Consider the following 23,819-nt stretch of genomic DNA (forward strand, 5'->3'; position numbering starts at 1 on the left):
GCTACCCAGCTGCCCCATCCACTGGGTTTTACATGTATCATTGTTCGAAATCTATTTCCATGTCATTAATATTTGCAATAGAGTGATCATTCAAAGTCTAAATGGAGACTTAAAAACAAAATCCTAAAATAATGAGTGGGTCAAAGAACTTGTCAGAGAAGCAATTAATAACAATGTAAAATGCTCTTCTGCCTTGGAGCCAATACACAGTATTGAGTCTAAGACAGAAAGTAAGAGTTAAAAAAACCAAACAAACAACACCTGATTCTAAGACAGAAGGTAAAGGTTTAAAAAAAAAATAAAATAAAACTAAACTAAAAACAAAATAATTGCTTTCATTTCATCTTTATTAGTGGTAAAAAGGCTTTTTTTTTCAAGACTTGAGTTAATTTAATTAACTTTCTTTTTCTTTTTAAATATTCCCCCATCTTGTCCATAGATGGGGAATGGCTAAACAAATTGTGGTATCTGCTGGTGATAGAATACGATTGTGCTGAAAGGAATGATGAACTGGAGGAATTCCACGTGAACTAGAATGACCTCCAGGAGTTGATGCAGAGTGAAAGGAGCAGAACCAGAACATTGTACACAGAGACTGATCACTGTGGCACAATCGAATGTAATGAGAGGGGAAAGTTAGGTCCCCCACTAGCATTACTATTAATTTCCTTTTGTAACTCATTTAACTTTTTCTACAAAAATTCAGATGCTATATCATTTGGGGTATTTTTGTTTTCAGTTTTTAACAAAAGATATTTATTTCTGAAATACGGTGAGAGAAAACATAAACACTACTCCCAAAACATCAGAAGCATAATCTCTCCTACATCAACTTGGTCTCTTGGAATTAGGCTCATCACCATTTTTCTGAGTTCTTTTATCACATTATTCCCTTCAAGTTCATGTCTAGATGTGGCATTATATTGTGCTCAAAATGTTATTGAGCTCTTAAATAACACTAATCTCTTCAAGTTCATGTCCAGGTATGATATGACTACCAGATAAGCTTATCTCTCAGCTTTTGTTGGGCTGAGTTCCTGAAAGTTACTCTTCCCATATAACTCCTTGTTCCTCATAGCTTCAAAGTTGCCCTGGATGCAAAACCCAGACTCTTGAACAATGGAATGCCAAGAAGCTCTCAGGATCTGGTCGATATGCTCCACTTCTTTTCCTACTCACCAAGCTTCCTTTAGAGTGCTGAGGCAAAAAACCAAAACGAAACAAAACATGTTAAGTGAAGATAGTGTAACTTTTTGAATGCTTCTGTATCTATGAAAAAAATTTCCTCTTCAATATGTGATTAGCTGACTAGAATCAGTAACAGAATGTTTATAGAGGGGAATATATATTTAATATTGATATTACTTCATTGTCTATGGTACTTTTTAGCAGATTATAGTTTCCCTGATTATATCTTTTAATTAAGTGTATTTTTGCTTTTGCTTTGTCTGAGATCATGGTTGCTACCCTCACCTTTTTTACATTAGTTGAAGATTCTGCTCCAGCCTCTTATTTTAACTCTGTGTGTGTAGCAATCCAGGTATACATTAATTGTGATATTATTTTAAGAAGTATTCAAAAACTTAACTCTTATACTGCTAATGATTGATCTCTGCAATCCTGAGTCAAATTGAATATTGACCTTGCCAAATCCCTAGCCCTTCCCTAAGGCCACACCCCAGAAGAGAGTCAGTTATCTGAGTCTCCTTACTTTTCCTTCAATGATCAATTAACATAGGTATCAAACATCAGTAGATGCCTTAGGCCATATCCACCCTGGATCCTGATCTTAACTCTACCTATTGTTTCAGGTTTTGGTAGTTTGCATTTTATGATGATTACCTCATAATGTTAATGTATCAGGCCACTGGCCTCTCCCCTTCCCCCCATACTGTTGTAACCCCAATAAAATGTGACAAGAAATCAGCCAGAAATAAGCTCTTGACCATCAGAGCTTACTCGCTGTCTGTCTACCTTACGCCAAAACTTTCTGTGTGTGCGTGTCTTTTTTCTCGCCTTATATTCTCTTTCCATTAATCCTTAACCCGTAACCCATTTTCACTCAGTCCTTGGTTCCCCTTTCTGAGTGTCCAACCTACTAGGAATCTTCGTGGAGTCGGTGGACGGCTTCAGTGTGTGTCTCTGATTCAGGTGTGTCTCTTGTTGGATTCTGGTTTGTAATACATTCTGCTATCTGCTTCTGTCTTTATGGGTGAATTCATCTCATTCATGTTCACAGTCATGACTACGTATTTCCCTATGTCCTATTTTCCCCATTTTTTCCTTTTCTCTTTCTACCTCCTTTTGCTTCCAACCACTATCTCCCTTAATATGCCCTCCCTTCTATCAATCCTACACCTATCTTTTATCTTCATTCCTTCTACTTCCCTTTTGAGTAAGACAAATTTCTATACCTAACAATGTTTTTGAACCAATTCTGATGAGAATGAGTGAGATTCAAGCATTGCCTGCAGCCTTCTTTATTTTCCTCTCCACTTTAAAAGCTCTTCCTTGTATACCTCTTTTATGTGAAATAATTTCCCCAATTCTTTCTCTCCCTTCTCTCTTCTCCCAGTGCATCACTATTTCTCTATCTTTTTTTAGATCATTCCATCATAATCAACTCATATTTGTATCTTTTATATATTTTTTTCTAACTACTCTAATAATGATAAAGTCCTTAAGAGTTACATATATTATCTTCCCATAAAGGAATGCAAACAGTTTAACCATATTAAGTCTCTTATGAGTTTTCTTTTATGTTTACATTTCTATATCTTCTTTTTTAATGTAAAATTTTCTTTTCAGCTCTGGTCTTTTCATCAGGAATGCTTGAAAGTCCTCTATTTCATTAAATATGCATTTTTCTCCCTGAAAGATTATATTCAGTTTTATTTTGGTTGTAAACCTATCTCTTTTGCCCTTCAGAATATCACATTCCAAGCCCTTTGATACTTTAATTTTGCTAAAATTGCTCATTTTTGTGTTTTTCTGACTATGAGTCCATGACATTCGAATTCTTTCTTTCTTTCTGGCTTCTGGTAATATTTTTTCCCTTCAGTTGGGTGCTCTGGAATTTGGCTATAATATTCCTAGGAGTTTTCATTTGGGGCTCTATTTCAGGAAATGATTGGTGGATTCTTTCCATTTCTATCTTATCCTCTGGTTCTAGGATACCAGGGAAGTTTTCCTTGATAATTTCTTGAAATATGCTGCCTAGGCTCTTTTTTGGTCACAGCTCTCAGGTAGTCCAATAATTCTTAAATTATCTCTTTTTGTTATATTTTTGAGGTGAATAGTTTTTCAATGAGATATTTCAATTTTTTTCCTATTTTTATTTCTTTTGACTTTGTATTATTGTTTCTTGGCTTCTGGTGGAGTCATTAACTTCCAGTTGCCCAAGTCTACTTTTTAGAAAGTGCTTTTCTTCACTGAAATTTTGTGCCTCTTTTAATGAGTTGTTAATTATCTTTCTATAGTTTTCTTGCCTCATTCTCATTTCTTTCCCTAATTTTTCCTCTCCTACTAGTCTCTTTCTTCCAGGAATTCTTTTGGGGTTTAAGTCCAATTAGCATTTTTCTTTGAGGATTTGCTTATAGATATTTTTGTTAGGGTGATAGGTGATGAATGATTGGATCTGAGGGCCATTACAGCTGGGGGGAGAGAGAGAGAGAGAGAGAGAGAAAGAGAGAGAGAGAGAGAGAGAGGGTCAGCTTGCTAAGGAGACCAGCTCTTAAAAAGAAAGAGTGAGATAAGAAGGAAGGAAGGACAGATTGTGGCCAACATACCTGAGAAGGATGAGTGGAAGAAACACAGCACCAGGACTGATGGCTATGATCTTCCTTTATTTTGACAAAGAGGAAAGGTTTTGTTTTTTTTTTTATTTTAAACCCTTAACTTCTGTGTATTGACTTATAAGTGGAAGAGTGGTAATGGTAGGCAATGGGGGTCAAGTGACTTGCCCAGGGTCACACAGCTGGGAACTGTCTGAGGCCGGATTTGAACCTAGGACCTCCTATCTCTAGGCCTGGCTCTCAATCCACTGAGTTACCTAGCTGCCCCTGAGAAAAGGTTTTATAAAAAGTAGAGTAAAAGCATTACATCATTCTTAGGGGTATAACTTTCTCACAGAATATGACAAAAAGAGATAACTTTCTCACAGAAAACTGTTTATGAAAAGAATTTAACCAAAACATTTCTAAGGCATTTACACAAACCCAAGCAACTGAGGAATATTGACAATAACTTGAGGGTTTATAGGATTTAGGGTAAAAGAGAATCTAGGTCATTTGGTCATGACATTACAGAAGCTTCTTTGGTCAGCAAAATAATGAAAAACTCAAGGATTATTATGTAAGAAGCTTTCAGGAGATGTCTAATTTTGGTTATAGCTAGACAATACTTTTTGAGTTGCTATTTTGAGATCTTGGTCCTGCCATGCGATCACAGGCAAACTCATAAGTATGTCTTTTATGCCTGCTTTTCCTCAGTGATCCAATTTGTCTTTAGGCTTATTCACATATCCTTACATATTTTGACACAATGTCTTATTCTGAGTTGTACCTTGATCTTCCCTGGTGTAAAAGGGAATTCTTTGTTCTCTTTGTCTATTCTGAGTTTACACTTGTGAAAGGGAATCCTTTATTCCTTTTGTCTATTTTGAGTTAACACTTTGGTTAACAATAACTCAAGTACTCCTACTTAGTACCTCACCAGACTGTGAAGACAGTATTAACTCTCCTTTGTCTACTTTTGAATTGAATCAACACCAAATGAACACCCTACTTAGCACTAGGTGGAGGAGCTCTCCACCCAACCTCTCCAGAAGGTGAGAAGTACACTATAGCAAATGTTTCATCCTCAGTATTCGGGCCCCATACTTCTCTGATTGCGGCCCTATATTTCTCTGATTGTGGCACCATGTGGCCGCATGTCATCGAAAATGGCTAGGCATGTCAGTGCTGACATGCATGTCATAGGTTTGCCATCACCATTATAGAAGACAAAAAGGAGAGGGCAAGTTATGAAGGGTTTTGAACATCAGAGTACTTTACATTTAATCCTGGAAATAATAGAGATTCACTGTAGTTTGTTAAATAGGGGAATGAAGTGTCAAATTTTCCCTTTGAGAAAGATCATTTTTGGCAGTTCTGTGGAGGAGAGATTGGAGTGAGGAGAGATTTGCAACAAGGAAACCAAGCCGGAGTTTTTTGCAATAGTCTATGAAGCCACATACCTATTTGTTCACTGCTTGAGAGCACAGGTTCTGAATAAAACTTACTTGATTTAGAATGGTACTCTCTCTCTCTATTTCTGCATCTCGCATCTCCTTCTGCTTCAGTGTCTCTGTCTCTCTCTCCCTTTTTCCTGCTCTCTCTTTAGTCCCTGGGGAGAGTGGGTTCAAACTTAACACTATTTCCACAGAGCATATTCCAAATGTGGTATGGCTAATAGATGGACGAGTCCACATTTCTGCTAATGCTAGTTGGATCAAGCAGGCTAGGACTTTGAGACTTGGCTCCTCAATGACTGGCTTCCAGCAAATCCCAGCATAGATTCTAGCTCTCAGACTTCTAGTGGCTAACTCCTTTAACTTTTGAAGCTCATCAAGTCATAGCTATCTTTCATCTCTTTCACCATAAACCAGGAAAGAATAGATACAACAGAGACAAAAGTAACAGCAGGGCCATGCACTCACATGCCGCATGGTCCTGGTAGGGAGAGGCCAGGAACTTTCTTCCCTACCATAAATTCTTGCCTCCTCACTTCAACTGAGCCAGGCAAGAATCAATAGAAACTGTTCAATTAGCATTCATTGTCCAGGTAACACATTCTTGTCACCAGCTAACAAAAACAAAAGTGGATTCATATGCAAAAATCCAATTCTGGAATTAAATCAAACAATCCTATTTCACTTTGCCTCTGATCTTCAGATATCTCCATCTGCTTCCTAGCTTTTGTGTATTCTTTCTATTGTAATATACTGGCCTCTTCCACAAGGGACTTTATTTGACCTTGCTGTTGATCTCAAGATAATTCTTACTACTTCCTTGTATACTTGGCTATGTGACCTTGCTAAATGGTCCAGTGGAAAGAATACTGGGCTTGAAATTCAAATCCTGGTGCCCTCATTTACTAGTTTTAAGCAAGTCACCTGACTTCCTAGAATGTCAAATTTTAGATGGACCACTGAGATCATTTAATCCAACCCAGAATCTTTCCTACAAATAATTACTCAAGCTCTGTTTGAAAACTTTCATTGATAGGGATCTCACTTCCTCATGAAAATGAGGATATTCATATTTATACTATATACCTCTAGGGTTGTTATGAAGAAGGTGTTTGTAAACCTTGAAATGTCATGGAAATGTGCAGTGGTTAGAGTGGGAGGGGTGGAGGCCAGCTGTGCAGCCCATGATGGAGAGGAAGTGAAAAGGGAAGGAAAGAGGGAACTTGGTATGTGGTTGACCACAAAACATACCACAAGTTGTTCCTGGGGAAGCCAGGATCCAGGACCACAGGTTGGTATCAGAAGACAGGGTAGAACAGGATCCAAGTTTTATCTGCAAGAATTTTCTCAAAAAAAAAAAAAAAAAAAAAAAGGCAAAAGTGACCCTTCTCTTCTTAAGCTCAATCCTTAGTGGGAACAGCCAAAAAGATGATGGAAAGAAGGAATTTTATATAATTCAGAACACTTTTATTTAAGGATTTATCCATCAAAGCGAGGCACTATGCGGAGGATACAAACCAAACTTTTAATTGTCCACAAGGAGTTGATTGATATTCTAGTAGGCAGATTCAGCACGAACTCAGATAATAAGATGGGAGTGTGTTAGGTACTTTAGGTACTACTTGAAGACTTTGTGGTTCTGCCAAAGTTATACTCATCCCCATCAGGCTCATCAACCTGTTTTGCACAACTTACAATAATTAACTTTAAAAATTTTTTTTTCATTTTAAAATTTTTATTTAATTGATTAAGAAAAATTTTCCATGGTTACATGATTCATGTTCTTTCTCTCCCTCCTCCTAACCCCCTCCCGTAGCCAACATGCAATTCCACTGGTTGTACAACTTACAGAAAAGCTGGCTATCACTTAACTAATTTGGGAGTATAGATTATATTTTGGACACCAAGTGGTTCTACCATCATTCTGCCATTTCACTGGCAGAATGAGTATTCAGTGCACATGGATTCGCCGTCCCAATAGCTGCACTATCTCAATTCATTATCAGAGGGCACTTGCCTACAAGTTTTTAGAAAACCTTCCTCTGAAGTTTTTAAGTTGTATGGATTGGGGAAGAAGGGAGTTGCTGCTAGACCGATCCAATATTGATCTGGGAAAATGAAAATAGAGTATTATTATGAAATGTTAAAATAATAAAAACTTCATTTTGTATCATCTTGACTTCTTATCCAGAAGATTGTCTTCAATTCAACCAATTCAGTACTTCATATGATTCCATAGTCAATTAACACTGTGTCCAAATACATTCTTATTGTATAGTACAATGAAAATGAATAAGGTCCTTGTTAAGTTATTCCATGAAGTGCTTAGCCATATCACCTTTATCTATCCTGCTAGTCCTTCCAATCATTTTCTGAAGCATAGATTCCCCTCCAAACCCCATTTCCTTTTTTCCAAGTGGTTAAAAGATTGGGTTGGAGTTATAAGGTCATAGATTTGGGACTTCTTTTCAGAGGTTGGGGTTTTCAATTAATCCTACAGAGGAATGTTGTAGGAAGGAAAAAATAATCCTCTCTCCTTCTCACCTATTGATAATCCTCTGAGACCTTCTCATCCAAGTATCCCAGAGCCTGTCTAAACTCTGTCTCAGATCTTGCTCTGTCCTGGTGAAGGCTTTAATAATGGTTGCAGTGCAGAAAGATATCATTTTGAGCACAGTGGTCATTCACATTCTGTGGCAGACATAGGTCACAGAGGATATGTTTATGCCTAGAAGGTCTTTACAAATAGAAATTGTTTCTTTGGGTTGTATCTCTAACATCTGTAACATATACCTGATGTATAGTAGGTAATTGACTGGCTTTTCTCTTGTATCATAAAAGTCATGGAAGAAAATCTTTTCAAAAGCAAAGAAAATGGAAACTTGAGGAAATATAAACCCACACACATTTCCTACTTCTCCTGGGGCCTCAACGATCCGTTAACTCCAGTCAACTTTTAGTAGGCATGACAAATGCATGCACACCTAAATACTGTGTAAATATGGGACCAAGCCTGGTCCCAAAGAAGAGATAAGAAAATGTGCCTCCCTTCTTTCTCTGCAGAGAAAGTATGAGTATGAACAACACATATACTAACAGATTGGATTAATTCATTGATTAATTTTCCTGAAGTATTTCTTTCATTTTGCTCTGTAAAATTCTTTGTTATAAAAGAAGACAGTTTGATGAGGGGGGGAGGATAGATTTTGGACATGTAGGCAATGAAATAAAAAGAGAGATCAATGAAAAAATTTTTTAAAAGAAACATCTGTTCTAAGGCAAAAGAGAGATACAGATAAAAGTCTCCAAGAATACTGTGAGAAGAGAATGCTAACTAGGGAAACCAAGAAACACTTCATAGAGGAGATGATGATACCTGAGAAGAAGCTGGAAAGAAAATTAGACAGAAATGAGAAGAGAATGCATGGGGAACGATGTTCACAAACAGAAGTGGGGGATAGAATGCTGAGGTAGAAGGTATAGACAGCTCCTTTGAGATTTCTTTTAATTTGACCAGGTTAAAAGAGAAGATCTTGGCTCTGTCTTTGAACAGAGGCATATCTAGAGTTTTTAAACTTTGACTTTTCCACAATTAGCAAGTATTTATTTTCTCTCTCTCTTGCTTCTACTCCAATTCCAGGGAGGTGGTGGTGGTGGTGGTGGTGGTGGTGTGTGTGTGTGTGTGTGTGTGTGTGTGTGTGTGTGTGTGTGTGTCAATTCCAGTAACAAATATGCATAGTCAAGCAAAACAAATTCCAACATTAGCCATGTCCAAAAATGTATGTCTCATTCCATGTTGTGAATCTATTATCTTTCTGTCAAAAGATAGGTAGCATGCTTCAGCATCATTCCTCTAGAATTGTGGTTGGTCATTAGGTAGACCAAAGTTCTTTAGTCTTTCATAGTTGCTTATTTTCACAATATTTTAAAGTAAATTGTTCTCCTGGTTCTGCTCAAAGTATTCACCCTAAGTTCACTTCTGATTACAATATACCCAATGGACAAAGTCACTCCCTTGCTTGTAGGAACCAGCTTCTTGACTTCAGGATTAATGCAATGGTGGACATACCTCAATTGCTTTTCTGGGCTATACTGGAAGACGGGGCTTGATTGTCTGCAGACTCTGGCATGGACTCTAGTTCTTGAGTTTCTGGTGGCCATCCTGATCTTTAGAGACTCTCTCTTCTATTCCATTTCTACTATTCCACCTAAGGTAGGGAAGAATAGACTGAATCAACATCAGGCCATATGTTCACTGACCACATGTTGACCCTGGTAGAAAGAGCAAACTGTTATCCCTCTCTCTTTCCTTCCCTACTTCTCTCAAATGCCCCTTTCCTCCCCCAGCCAGACCTAGAACAGACCTAGAAATCTCTGCTTCCTCCTTTTACAGCCAGGCAGGGAGAGAGAGAGAGACAGAGAGAGAGACAGAGAGAGACAGAGAGAGAGAGAGAGAGAGAGAGAGAGACAGAGACAGAGACAGAGAGACAGAGAGACAGAGAGACAGAGACAGAGAGAGAGAGACACAGAGAGAGAGAGAGAGAGACAGACAGAGAGAGACAGAGAGAGAGAGACAGAGAGAGAGAGACAGAGAGAGAGAGAGAGAGAGAGAGAGAGAGAGAGAGAGAGAGAGAGAGAGAGAGAGAGATCCTCACATTGGATGATGGTTGCTTTTGAATACACATCCAGTTCTGGCTCTATGATCAATAAAAAACCCATTTCTCTACCACATGGTTCTAAACTAAAACAGTCATAGAATGCCTGTGCAATCCCTGAATTAGAGATTTGGGCTCCACCACTCCACATCATTAGACACTTCTAGAAACAGACTTCTAAAATGTGTATGTTCTCAGGGCTAATCCCTTACTGGTCATCCCCTTGATATTTTCATATCTGATTAATTCTTCATTTCCTAGACAAGTGGCTCCCAATGGTTTTTTTTGTCCCCTAAACCCCTTCAACAGCAGCAAAAAGTATATTGTGAACTCCTGTAGTAATTTAATATACTATTCAGAACATTACATTTATTTTTATTAATTAAATGCTTATAGTCACTACAATGATCACTTTTGCTCAAAAATATAATTTATATTATATAATTATAAAATATTAAATTTTAACCTACCTTTAATTGTGACAAACAAACATAAAAGTATAAAATTCAAACTATGAAATTGGCAACTGGGTGAAGTGGATAGAGCACTAGGCCTGGAGTCAAGAAGACCTACATTCCCTTTTAGCTTCAGGGACCCTGGGCAAGTCACTTAACCTGGTTTGACTCAGTTTCTTCATCTGTGAAATAAGCTGGAAAAGTAAATGACAAACCACTCCAGTATCTTTGTCAAAAAACTCCCAAATTGGGACACTACTGAAACAACTGAACAAGAAGAATTATAAAACAATTATTAATATTTCATGTGGGACATACTATAGGAATTAAAAGAGAGATTTCAAGAAGGCCTCACATACTTATCATCTGCAAGACTTCATATTAAATTTCTTTATTGTATATATTTTGTTGAATATAATAACTTTCTTAGTTAAATAAATTACAACTTGAAAAATATTTAGCAGAATATAATAGATGTACACAAACCTAATTTTAATGTTGAACTTTTTTATTTGAACAAAATTTGACTCAACATAGAAAGTCTTAAAATCAGGTTCTCCGTCAAATTAGTTTCTGTATTTTTACTTCAAATAAGAAAAATTAAAACTACTTGGTTATATACATAGGTAGTAGAAAATGACAAAATTGCATAAACTCTCTTGCTGAGAGATGAAAATTCTTTAAAAAAATTTTAGCCACTTAATAGCTAATTACAATATAAAACATTTACTTTTCTACTTACTGATGCCAAGTACTGTATTAGATGATACATGTACTTAAAGTTCAGTTACATATATTGCTTCATGGTTAACAATGTCTCCCTATAACCTGGCCTTTGGAAGGAATGAATCTCTTCAGATGTGACTCACTATCTTTCCCCCTAAAACCAGCCAACATGCTTACTTCCCTTATTACTGTAGAGGGCACTATCATCCTCCCAGTCCCTCAGACTCACAACCGAGAAGTTACACTGGACTCCTCACTATTTCTCATCCCCCATATCCAAGCTGTTGTGAAAACCTGTCAACCTCATCTTTTTAACATCTCTCCCCTACACACACTTCTCTCCTCTAACAATGTCCAGGGCAGGCCCTCATCACCTAACATCTAGACTATTGCACTAGCCTGCTAGTGGGTCTTCCTGCCTCAAGTCTCTTTTCACTCCAATACATTCAGCCACCAAGGTGATTTTCCTAAAGCAGAGCCTGACCATGTCACCCTATTCAGCTAACTCCGGTGACTCCCTATCACCTCCAGGATCAAACACAAAATACTCTGTTTGGCATTCAATGCCCTTCAGAACCTAATCCCCTACTATCTTTCCAGGCTCCTGATACCTTACTCTCTGCCACTAAATCTTTGATCCACGGGGCAGCTGGGTAGCTCAGTGGAGTGAGAGTCAGGCCTAGAGACAGAAGGTCCTAGGTTAAAATCCGGCCTCAGACACTTCCCAGCTGTGTGACCCTGGGCAAGTCACTTGACCCCCATTGCCCACCCTTACCACTCCTCCACCTAGGAGCCAATACACAGAAGTTCCCACTTACCTTTAAGATAAAATATTGATTCTTTTATCATTGAAAACCCTTCCCAATCTTGCTACTCTTCTAGTAGGATGCTCATTACCCTCCTTCACACACTCTGAAGTCTAGACAAAGTAATCTGCTCTCTGTTCTCCATTCGTGACATTCCATTACCATCCCAATGGTCCATCCACAGTGCCACCTTTCTGCCTAGCTTGCCTTTATACCGCATTTTAAGTGTTTGCAATAAATATTAATCTATATTTATCTTATTTGATCCCCCAATAACCCTTTGAAGTTCTGTTCTGCCTATTTTACAGATAATTAAACAGAGACTGAGAGAGATGTGAAATTATCAGCTAATAAGTGTCTGAAGCAAAATTTGAACTTGGGTCATCCTGATTTCAACCAAGCTCAGCCACTATACTATCTAGTGTCTGCCCTTACTTATGCCCATTGAACTGATTTCTGTTGCTCCTCAGGCCATCGCTAGGCAAAACTTCACAGGGCCCTGAGCTCTGGCAAAGGCCAATACAGACACAGCTCAGCATTTAGCATATACATTCGAGTACTGCACTGAAGAGAAAGTATCTCCTCCATCCAATGGCCGCCATCCCTCTTGATTCTCCTGACACATCACTTTTGCTGATACTGAGTGCACTTCAGTCATTTTCAGACTCATCTATCTCTTCATGACCCCATTTGGTGTTTTCTAGGCAAAATGCTGGAGTTATTTACCATTTCCTTCTCCCGCTCAATTTATAGATGAGGAAACCAAAGCAAACAGAGTAAAGTGACTTGACCAATAAATGTCTGAGGTCAGATTTGAACTCAGGAAGAAGTCATCCTGATTCCAGGACCAGTTGTGTATCTCGTTAATTTATGTAATATTTTTATACATTGCCTTAATGTTCTCAAATGATATTAGAATACCAAAATTTGTAAGTCATCCTAAGAGTTGAGAATTGTAATGCCTGACACCAGCATCATTGTGTAAGGAAAAAGAAAAGTGCTACAAATAAACTGAAAAAAAAAAATCTCCATCCCTGTACCACCTAGCTGTGTGGAAGCACACTAGCTGCTCCCCACCCCCCAGCTATGTAATTTCCCATATCCACTGATGAGCAAAATGATACCTCACACTATTCAACCCTCTAGAGTTCATCCCCTAATTCTCCCTCCTCAGACTCTAATTGGAAGCCCACCTTCTCCAAGGCCCCTCCCTGCAATCAATGCATGGCCATATTTGACAGCATGATCAGTTTTTGGTGTAGATACTTCTTCCACATGTATGTTTTACACCACCTTCATACCTTAGTAAATCAACTTTGGAAGTTGCAATAATTCAAAATATAGGTTCACTAATCTTGACACTTCTATGAACTTGTCTGCTTCTCAGAGGACAGCTGTATAGCCTTTTGCTGATAGAGTCCATACAAGGTTTTGGGATGAGAGAACCTAGCATCATGGCTTAATGGAATATCCTGAGAGATCCAATCCAGTATGAACTGAGTGTGGTCTCATCCAGATGGGGATTCATGAGCAGTAATGCTCCATTTGAAAATGAACATGGTGGAGGGAATGCTATGAGGAAACTGTATTAACTTTTAGCTCACTCTTCCTAGGAGAAGAGGTGATATAGGGGAGAGAGTCACCCCAAATTTGTAACTTCTGTTCTTGCTACATATTCACAAAAAAATCCTTTTATAAAAGCACCTTGATGTTTACAGGACTCACACTCCTACAGGTCCAGGTAATCTTAATGGTGGGACAGCATTGGTGTATTAAGACAAATGAGAACAGTCAGGGTTCAGCCAGAGCCAGGCATCATAGAGAATGCTCTAGTCTGCCTTGAGCAAAGTTTATTTTTATACACTTTGAGAACACACATAATGTTGGCATGAGAATTTCCATTCTCACCATACATCTTTTCTTAGAGATAATGGATTAAGTCATACATTAACTTTGTTATTAACAACTTTCATTCTCCAATAACTTTCAATATAGGGTAGAGTTCAGGGATGTACTAGTCTTTGCACAGAAGGCTACTTCTCCATTTTTCATCCATCGTAACATACCGAATCAGGGATCAGTGGAGGAGGCTTATTGTTTCTGGTTTCTCATTACGTAAGCTTCTGTGTATGGGAATGAAAAATCCAGGTATAGTTTTGTGAGGGATTAACTCACTAACTGTTGGTTTGTTATGAAGTAACTTTTAGGGAAATTTCTGTATTAATAAATGTAAAGGTGGGGGTCTGTAAAAGCTCTAGTAACAGCCTTTACTATTCTTCTGTATTTCCCTGGGGCTGAATAGGGATATTGATCACAATAATTTCAATAATAAGGAGTGTTAGTAAGAGAAAAGTCACACAGGGGGAATCTGAGTGAGGGGTTTCCATCCTCCCTAGAATATGCTGTGCAGTTCTAGGATCCCACCTGTGACTTTGTCATTCAGGAAGGGTTTGACGGCCCCCAGGCATATGTTAATTGGCTAAACACTAGTAGCTAATATACTGGAAAGGGAGCTCTACTCCAATAGCTTTATTTTTTTTTAAACCCTTAACTTCTGTGTATTGACTCATAGGTGGAAGAGTGGTAAGGGTGGGCAATGGGGGTCAAGTGACTTGCCCAGGGTCACACAGCTGGGAAGTGTCTGAGGTCAGATTTGAACCTAGGACCTCCTGTCTCTAGGCTTGGCTCTCAATCCACTGAGCTACCCAGCTCCCCTGAAGTATTCTTTCTGACATGGAAGGGCACTTTCCTTTGTCTTTGCCCTTTTCTTTATCATCTTTGTATTGGAAAAGGCTCTTTAGAGGATCAAGATGGGCCCCTGTTGACTGCTAAGTTTGGTTCTACTATTTTTCCTGACTCTATTAGAGAAGATAGTGCAGTGGATAGAGCACTGGGCCTGGAGTCAAGAAGACATAACTTCAAATACAGCCTCAGACACTTATTAGCTATCTGACGCTGGGCAGGTCACCTAAACCTGTTTGTTTCAGTTTCCTCCATCTGTCAAGTGAGCTGGAGAAGGAAATGGCAAACCAGTCCCCTCCTAGGGTGACAAAGAGTCAGACAAGACCGAACAACAACAAAATGACCTTGTGAGTTTCTGAAGGTTGGAATAGGAGCCACCAGGAGAATGTTTGCCTTACAACCAACTTGCAGAGATACTCAGCACAACTATGATGATTCCCATTTTACAGATGAGGAAATTAAGGCCTGTAGAGATGAAGTTAGTCACCCAGGATCTCACATCTATTAAGTGTCAGAGCCTGGATTCAAATACAGGATCCTGACTCTCAATCCAATGCTATTCCCATCCCATGTCACATCCCCCATCACAATCAATAAACATTTGTTAGGCACCAATTATGGGCAAGGCACTGTACATGTAGGAAACCTCTACAAAAATACACAGGATATGGGGAAGGAATTGTTTATTATAATGAAACGAGACGTCCAGGCAGGGACAGATAGATGCCTGGAGTTCAAAACTTAAAGGAGAACTCAAGAGAGGTAGACCTGGGAATCAGCTATGTAGAGGTCACAGCCAAAGCCATGGAGATTAGTATGGGAGATAGTGTCAGGGGAAGAGTTTATTTGAGGGATCTGAGGGAACTTTGGCCTTCATGACAGAAAACGGGGGGCCAGGACTCACAAAACTGAGATACAGGAGTGTGGAGAGGGTAGACTAGCTTGGGGGCTAACCCAGGAGTTCTAGCTCCCAGTCCCATCTACTCTTCTCTTCTATCCAGATGTAGTCAGCACTGCTTCCCAGCTCAGCACCCACAATCCTTGGAGCTCCTCAGAGCATGGGACAAGGGGAAGCTTTTCTCTCACAAATCCAGTAGTTCTCTTTGTTACAAGGTGCATCATTCCAGCCATTAGGCATCAGCTCACAGCAGTCCTCATCACCAGCATTGTTGGGTTCTCCCTTATTCCAAAAGCTGTGAACAGCAGCCTTTTAGTGAGTAGTCTTCCCTCCTCCACCCTGGAGCAGCCATTCCACCCCATTGGTTAGTTCCTTTTTCCCAGCTCCCCAACTCTCTCCTTCTGCCTCTCCCTACTACCAACACACACACACACACACACACACACACACATGCACACACAATTTTCACATATACTTTATAGCCTTGGATGGCCTCAGAGTGCCTCAACCACTCCTGCTCTCTGTCACTCCTGCTTCTGTCTCAGTACTTCCTAGGAAGTGCCAAGAATTTAGTGAACCCCAAAGAGCCTGAGCCTTCCCAGCCATATGGAGGTCTGAACAACTGAAAATAGCTGAAGAAATGCTTCTTTGGACACATCAGTGGGTTTGGGAGGTAAGGCGAGGAGAACTTCTTTCAGGGTTCCAGGACATCTCCAGACTGAGGGTCTCCAAGGATCTGTTGTGAGCACCCTAAACCCTAGAACTTCCCAAAGAGGAGCTGTGTTTTCCCATATGACAAAGCCCTGAGCTACATTGGAGTTGTATCCAGGGCACTGTTTCCTGTTGAAGGGACAGGAAGTCACTAGAATCACCCCATCATGAATCTAGAACTGGAAGGCATTTCAGAGTTCATCTAATCGAACTTCCTCATTTGAACAGATGTAGCCCTGGTTGGGTTTGGTCATTTAACCATCACCTTTCTATCTTAGAATCAATACTGTGTATGGTTCCAAGGCAGAAGAACATCTTACATGGGCAACGCACACCTTATACAGAAAAGGAAACTGAACTTGAGAGAAGTTAATGATGCCCAAGGTTACAAGGTCTAAGGCAGTGTCAGGGGTGGAATAAACAGGAGATCTGTGATTCCTGGAGCAGTGTTCTTCCCACTGAACCTTGGGGGATCAGGATTCTAAACAAGCTTGTGGGGAGGGCCCTGAACCTGGAGAAAGTCACCTCTAGGTATGCATTCGGAAACACTCCTGGGAGGAGATGTTGACTAGAGAAGATACTGATTCTGGGGGAACATTGTCGTCTGGGGTGGGGAGGGAAGATACTGGCTGCAGTGAGGACTGGCTGGAGAAAGGCTGGTTGTGGTAGAGAAGGGGAAGATGCTGGAGGACTGCCTGGAAAGAGGATCCTAATTCTTGGGGAGAGTTAGCTGATTAGAAGGAGACAGGGACCCCCCAATGAAAAGGAATCGGGGTGGGGGGGCTTTGTTGCAAGCCCCCAGTTACCTCATGGTAATGAGGCTGGATGCCAATGGCTTCTGGTTGTCTGAGCCCAGTTCTGATGCTGGAATTTCAGACATCAGCCAAAAAGGAATGAGGTTGTCCTGTGGTGCTCTCAGGGAAGGGCTAAGCACTTGTTTCCCCCTCCTTCCTGGGTCTCTGGACTGCTGCCTGTGACTTACGACTGCCCAAGAGCTGTTCCATCCACCCAGTGCCAGGTGCCCTCTTTCTTTTTGTCACTGAGTCCAATCCACCGTGGTCTGCGATTGGAATCCAAGTTCAGCTTCAGGTAGTTCTGCGGAGCAGAGATTGGGGTGGATGTTGAGACAGTCCCTGCCAGAGACCAAACAAAGCACTGGCCTTCATCGGCCTTGAGTCAGGATGAGCCATTTCCTTCACTCCTATGCCCCCATCCCACAAGGGTTCTTCTCTCTTCAGAACCAGGTTTCTAAGCTCTCTGTCAGACATTTGAGGGCACTCAATGGAAGAAAATATTTCCCTGTGCTAAATTATCGAAGAGATGACAACAACAATCACAACCACAACAGCTGATAAGTAGTAGAGTAAGGAAGGACCTGAACCCAGGCCCTCTGACTCCAAATACAGTTCCTTTTTCTTCTATTCTAACTTGGAGTAGAGACTTGTCAGCTTAGCTACGAGTGATTGTTCATAATCTAAGGGTCTCCATTGCAGAGGGAAAGGGGAGGAAAGGGGAAAGTAGTAAGGGATAAAAAATCCTTTTTTAAAAAACTCTCACTTTCCATCTTGGAATCAATACTGTGCATTGATTCCAAAGCAGAAGATTGGTAAAGGCAGGCAATGGGGGTCAAGTGATTTGCCCAGGGTCACCCAGCTAGGAAGTGTTTAGGGCCAGCTTTGAACCCAAGGCCTCCCATATCCCAATCCACTGAGCCTCCTACGTGTCCCAGAATTAAAAAAAAAAACAAAACAACAAAAACCGTTACCTTCCATCTTAGAATTAATACTGTGTATTGGTTCCAAGGCAGAAGAGAGGTAAGGGCTAGGCGATGGGGGCTTAAGTGACTTGCCCAGGGTCACCCAGCTAGAAAGTGTCCAAGACTATATTTGAACTCACAATCTCCTGTCTCTAGACCTGGCTCTTAATGCCCCCAGGGAAAAAAAATTCTGAGGGAACTGGAGAAGACTTTTTCCAGTTAATTACCCAGTCCTCCCTTCCATGGCTTCTACAATCCAGCCTACTTGGTTATTGTTGTTGTTGTTATTCAGTTTGTTATTCAATCTTATCCGACTCTTCATGGCCCCAAGTAGTGTTTTCTTGGCAAAGATAGTGGAATGGTTTGCCATTTCTTTCTCTAGATAATTTTACAGATGGGGAAACTGAGACCAACCGGGCTAAGTGACTTGCCCACATTGCTAGAAAGTATCCGAGACTGGATTTCAACTCATTCTTCCTAGATCCAGGCCGGGTGATCTATCCACTGAGTCACCTAACTGCCCAGCTGCCTTGTTATCTCACCACTCCATATGCCATCTCTGCCTTTGTATTGTGCCCCCATGCCAGGTAAGTCCCCCTGACTCACTTCTACCTTTTGGAATCCCTATTTCCTTCAAAACTCAGCTCAAGCATCACCTTCTACATGAAGCCTGTTCCAGGACTCCAGTTGCTACTCTCCTCCTTCCTCAAATCATCCCTTATCTATCTTGTGTACATGTTTTCACCCATTAGAATACAAGCTTCTGGAGGGCAAGAATTGTTTCTCTTTTACCTTTATATCCCCAGCAATTAACAAATTCCAGGCTTGAGTCAGTGCTTAACTGTTTGTTAAGGCTGTTTGTCCTGCTCAGAGACTAGAGAAATGAAGAGGGGTTGAGAGGGAAAGGATGCAAACCTTACTTCCCTTGGGTCTAAAAACCCCTAGCTAGGGCCAGGAGTTGCCACAGAGGGATCTGGGCAGAAATAAGACTCAGGATCATAGGATTCAGAAGTCAAATGGATCACAAAGCTCATTTAACTCCTTTCCTCTCCCCATAAGTTTGTAGATGAAAACAATGAAATTCAGAAGAGCGAAGAACTTATCCCGAGTCACACAACTCATAGAGCAAAGGGACCTTAGGGGTCAGTTAGTCCTTCACTCCTCATGGAGGTTATAACACCCATGACAAGGAGTCTCCCAACCCCTCTAGACACTCTCAGGGGCTCGTGGTGTCATGCAACAGCTGCTCTCATGGTTACCTAGGTCAGATAATGAACCAATTCTCCCTTGAAGCTGGCCAAAAATGATTTCCCATAACTTACTTCCAATCCCTACCTCAATTCTTATTCTGTTTTCTAGAGTTTTGCAGAAGAAAAAAATCTAACCCTTCTTTCGTATCAAAGATGATGCATAAATTCAGCATTAAAAGGGATCTTAAAGTCCATCCAATCCAACCCCCACATTTTACAGATGACACAACAGAGGCCCAAGGAAGGAAAATGATTGGCCTAAGGTCACACAGATAGAAGGGATCCTAGGATCCAAGAATTTGGACCTGGGAAAAGAACTCACCTGCTCCTCAGAAGAGCTGATGATGGCCAGGTTAGTACCATCTGCCTCACATGCCTCTTTGGCTGTCTCCCATGATGTTTGGGCCACAGAAAAGTAGTAACAGCTATCTTTATAGAACTTCCACTCACAGGGACATGGGCGGCAAAGGGCACCTGTGGGTAATGGGCAGGACTAGACAAGGGACCCAGGAGGTGTGGTTCTCTCTGCTGACCACTGAATTCAGACCCTTTTAGATATTCCCCAAGTACCATTCCTTGCCTCTTCAGTGCCCTGACCATTCCCAGATAGTCAGCTATCCTTACTCAGGGTTTTGTTCAGTTGTTCAGTGAACTTTGAAGCTTCAAGTTGATTGTTGGTCTTCGAGTCTGGAGGATGAACAAAGACAACAAAAGGATGAGCATCTCCAATCATTAGAGAGCCTAGATGTGCTGGTGTTATTCCCCTCTTGTAAACCCTAGCTGTCCTGCTGCTCCTTTGTCCTCTGAATCTCTAGAGACTCTGAATTGAAAAATATTCCAATGGCCATCTGGTCCAACACAAAGCTCAAGAAGAACCCAGGTATATTTCCCTCAGCAGCTCACTCAGTTTTCTATCTGGTGATTCTCTCTTCCTACTGGGCCTGGGCTTCTATCCCCCAGTCCATGGATCAACCATCTTTCAGCTGGGCAGAGATCTGGTTCAGTTTCTCCTAGACTACTTCATGCTCCAAATTAAACTGACTGATTTGGGAAGTCTGGAAGCCAAAGTAGTGAGTTTGGGCCCATAAAAGTAGTACTCATCCAGTGGAGGTCTGAGGTATGGGGGGAGGGAGAGAGCCCAATGTCAAGGTGGGTCTAAAAGGATCTTAAGGACAAGCATAGCAACACGGGGACCTAGGCAGAAAAGAGACTCAAGATCATAGGATTCAAAACTAAGATGGACCTTAGAACCTTTTAGAATATTAAATTAAATTTTATTAAAGTAACTAATAAAAATTAAATAGAACATTTAATCACTTTTGCCTCCCCAAGGTTTTGCAAATGAAGGCAATGAAACCCATAACAGTAAAATGCCCTCTTTAATGCCCAGATATTTCCCAGGTGCCCAGCTATCCTTACTCAGGGTTTTGTTCAGTTGTTCAATGAACTGTGATGCTTCAGGCTGATCCTTGGTCCTCAAGTCTGGGAAGAAAGGAATAGAGAAGAAAGAAGGGTGAACATCTTTGATCTTTAGAGAGCCTGGGTGTCCTGGAAGTGTCCCGTTCCTTGGAGACCCCAGCCGTCCCGCTGCTCCTCTGCTTCTGGATTCCTAGAGACTCAGAGTTGAAGGGGATTACAAGGGCCATCTGTTTGAACCCACACCTCAGGAAGTCACTTCCCCAGAAAACCCAGGCATCTTTCTTGTGCCCTTCCCTCTGACAAACTTCTGAGCCCATCACCTGGTGATCTTTTTTCCCATTCAACCCAGGCATCTGTCCTCCAAACCCTGGCCCCAACCCAACCATCTTTCAGCTGGGCAGAGAGCTGGTTCAATTTCTTCTGGACCACTTCCTGCTCCAAGTTAGACTGTCTTTGATTCTGGAAGACTGGAAGCCAAAGTAATAAGTTTGGGCCCAGAAGAGTGGTACCCATTCAGTGGAGGTCTGAAGTATGGGGGGAGGAAGAGAGCCCAATTTCAAACAAGCTTCTTCTTTCTTTCTGGAGCCCATGGCAAGATTGGTGCCTAATCTATGAGCTGTCTTTGATGTTACCCTCTGTAATAGTGTGGCCTCTCACTTAGAACTGTGGGGCTCAAATCTGTCCCCCAGCTCAGCCTGACATCAAGGACCCAGCCCTGCTTCTACTCTTGCAGCTTAGCCCCAGCTACTCAACTCAGATTCCTAAATTAGTGCAGGCTATAAAGCCCCCTTAAAGATCATGGAATGCAACCACTTCATTTTATAAATAGGGAATCTGAGGACAAAAAAACAGTCTAGCTCCAGATCACTGGCTAAGAAATGGCAGTGGTAGGACTAGAACTCAGACCCTCTAACTCTAGTCACAGTGTTCTTTCCACTCTTTATCAGATTATCTCCCTCTTTCCCCTCTCCCAACTCCCATGACAGGGACCAGAGATAGAACCTCTGCTTCCCCCACCCCATTCCTAGCCATGGGCCTGAGTTGGGGCCTTACCTCGGGTCAGGTTAATGATGCTGAGGATGAAGGTGAGGACAAAGAAGGCCAGGAGCAACGGGAAGCCCAGGCGTCTCAGCCAGAGAGCTGCAAGGATGGAGTGTTGGGGAGCCCAAGCCTCCTGGTCCCCAGACCCAGCTTCCTTTAGGAAACCTTCCCTAAACTCATCCACCATGTTACCCAGACTCAAAACAGGGGGCTTCCCATTTTGGAGCTGGAAGAAACTTTGAGATCAGCTCTCTTAGGAGCAGAAGAATATTGCAGCAGACAGAGCACTGCAAATGGCTTCAGAAAGACCTACATTCCTATCCAGCCTCAGACACTTAACTAGGTAGCCATGAGACCCTGAGCAAGTCACTTTACCTCCTCTAACCTCAGTTTCCTCATCTGTAAAGTGGGAATAATATTAGCATCTACCTCCCAGAGTTGACGTGAGGATCAAATGAGACAATATCTGTCAGGCTCTGCACACCTTATACATCATGTCAGTGCCAGTTCTAATTTATATTATGACGACCTCTGACACCCTCATCATCTCTAGCCTGTTTCCCACTGATAATTCCATTCAGCAGTGGATGTGTGTATATATGCATATGCCAAATAAATAGAACATAATTTTAGAGAGCAAGTTACCAGCAGTTGAGGAAACATGAAAGATCACAAGAAGAAGAGGGCATTTGAGCTCAGCTTGGAAGGAAATTAGGGACCAAAAAAGGAGACATGTATTGGGGTTGAACTGAATGAAACTGCATTGAATTACTTTCTTTCTCTGACAGAGTACACTGCCCCCTATGGAACCCTGCTGCCTATGCCCGTCTCCTGGACCCAGTAAGTCCTGTCTCTTAGCCCTGCCCTAGGCTACTATGGCCCAGCAGCCCTCACTCCTCACTGCCCCCACATACCTGGAAAGCTCCTGGAACTCCAGCTTCTTTGGTTTCCAAGGCTCCAGCCAGAGGGCATCAGTGCATCCTCATCTAAGCAGAATAATCAGGCACCATCATCCTTACCCTCCTCAATGTGACAGAAAATGGGCAGAGGGTGGATGAGCCCCCAAGCCCTTGGCCCAGGAACACTATCTTGCTAACTCCTGTCTATCTTTCTTACTACTTCTGCCTCCCTTGCCTTTCATGAAGAGAACTCCCATATTCTAAATCTGAACCTGAAAGCTTTCTCCACCAACCTCTGTCCACCCCCTCAGGAACTCCGAGGCTCTGACTCCCAGCCCACCCATCCACTAGCACCCTTGGCCTCATGTCTACCCACCCAATCCTGATAGCTCAGGGGACTTTGCATCTGCAGGGTCACACATCTCTGTTGCTCTTTCTGAAGGTGGCTTCTGTTCCGTTTTAAAACACCCCATTCTCTACAAGTAAGCAGTTTTTCTTCCTTTCTCAGAATAACCCTCCCAGGTTCCCACCCTTTAGCCGAACAAAATATGTATGGGGCAGGAAACAAACTTGTTTCACCCTCCCACTGCCAAAAATAGAATGAGAGGGAGTGAAAAGGATGGGGTAAAAGGCAATGGGGAATGCGGGCTAGGATAATAGTGAGGGGGGGGACCCACAGAAGTAGCCGGCCTTATAAAGGTCCTGAATACATTGTGGATGTGGACCAGGGAGGGAAGAATGAGCCGTAATCTCCACTCTCTAAGTGTAAGCGTCCTTACAGTGAATAAGCAAAATGTTTGATGTCCTCATGGGCTTGAGACTTTTAAAAGTCTGATATTACTTATTAACATCATCTCACTTATACTGGAAAGACCTGGCTTGTCTATTCCCGAATAATAAATAATAATAGCTAATATTTACATAACTTATGCCAGCATGAACATTTTCAAGAAGAAGTTCAATTCTGAGTTAACAGTAGCTAATACTAATTTTATATAATAATAGTAGTAATTGTGAATCTCAGTGATGATAGAATGGATGGAATTTTCTGATTTGGGGCTTTTTACTTTATTTTTTCTATTTCTGCTACTTTAAACTGTCTATTATTTTTGTTTACATTAATTTCAGCCATTCCACTGGGTTTTTTTTCAGACCATTTGTTTAACTGTCCATCATGCTAAGATATTATTTCATTTTTCAAATGTTTTAAATGTTTTCAAATGTTTTAAAT

The 23,819-nt window shown here is 41.2% G+C and overlaps 1 protein-coding gene across 1 annotated transcript; it reads right to left on the bottom strand.

Moving 5' to 3' along the window:
• Window positions 1–15,282: 15,282 nt before the first annotated feature.
• Window positions 15,283–23,048, bottom strand: CD209 (CD209 molecule). Its single transcript, XM_044658699.1, has 9 exons — window positions 22,965–23,048; window positions 22,604–22,675; window positions 21,702–21,788; window positions 20,969–21,115; window positions 20,649–20,711; window positions 19,854–19,916; window positions 19,552–19,703; window positions 17,206–17,318; window positions 15,283–15,807 (listed from the first exon to the last, which is right to left on the bottom strand). Exons 1-9 carry the CDS (start codon window positions 23,008–23,010, stop codon window positions 15,666–15,668), a joined length of 885 nt encoding a protein of 294 aa, XP_044514634.1. The 5' UTR covers window positions 23,011–23,048; the 3' UTR covers window positions 15,283–15,665.
• Between the last annotated feature and the right edge of the window lie 771 nt (window positions 23,049–23,819).

Source organism: Gracilinanus agilis, chromosome 1 (genome assembly GCF_016433145.1).
Source record: "Gracilinanus agilis isolate LMUSP501 chromosome 1, AgileGrace, whole genome shotgun sequence".
Lineage (NCBI taxonomy): Eukaryota > Metazoa > Chordata > Mammalia > Didelphimorphia > Didelphidae > Gracilinanus > Gracilinanus agilis.

Bases quoted from the DNA above. Each gene is read 5' to 3' on its own strand.
- CD209 (XM_044658699.1), bottom strand. From the start codon at position 23,010: ATGTGTGACCCTGCAGATGCAAAGTCCCCTGAGCTATCAGGATTGG. The intron at 22,676-22,964 runs GTGGGTAGACAT...TATTCTGCTTAG, and splicing joins CCCTGAGCTATCAGGATTGG to ATGAGGATGCACTGATGCCC. The intron at 21,116-21,701 runs GTAAGGCCCCAA...TTTGGCTTCCAG, and splicing joins CATCATTAACCTGACCCGAG to TCTTCCAGAATCAAAGACAG.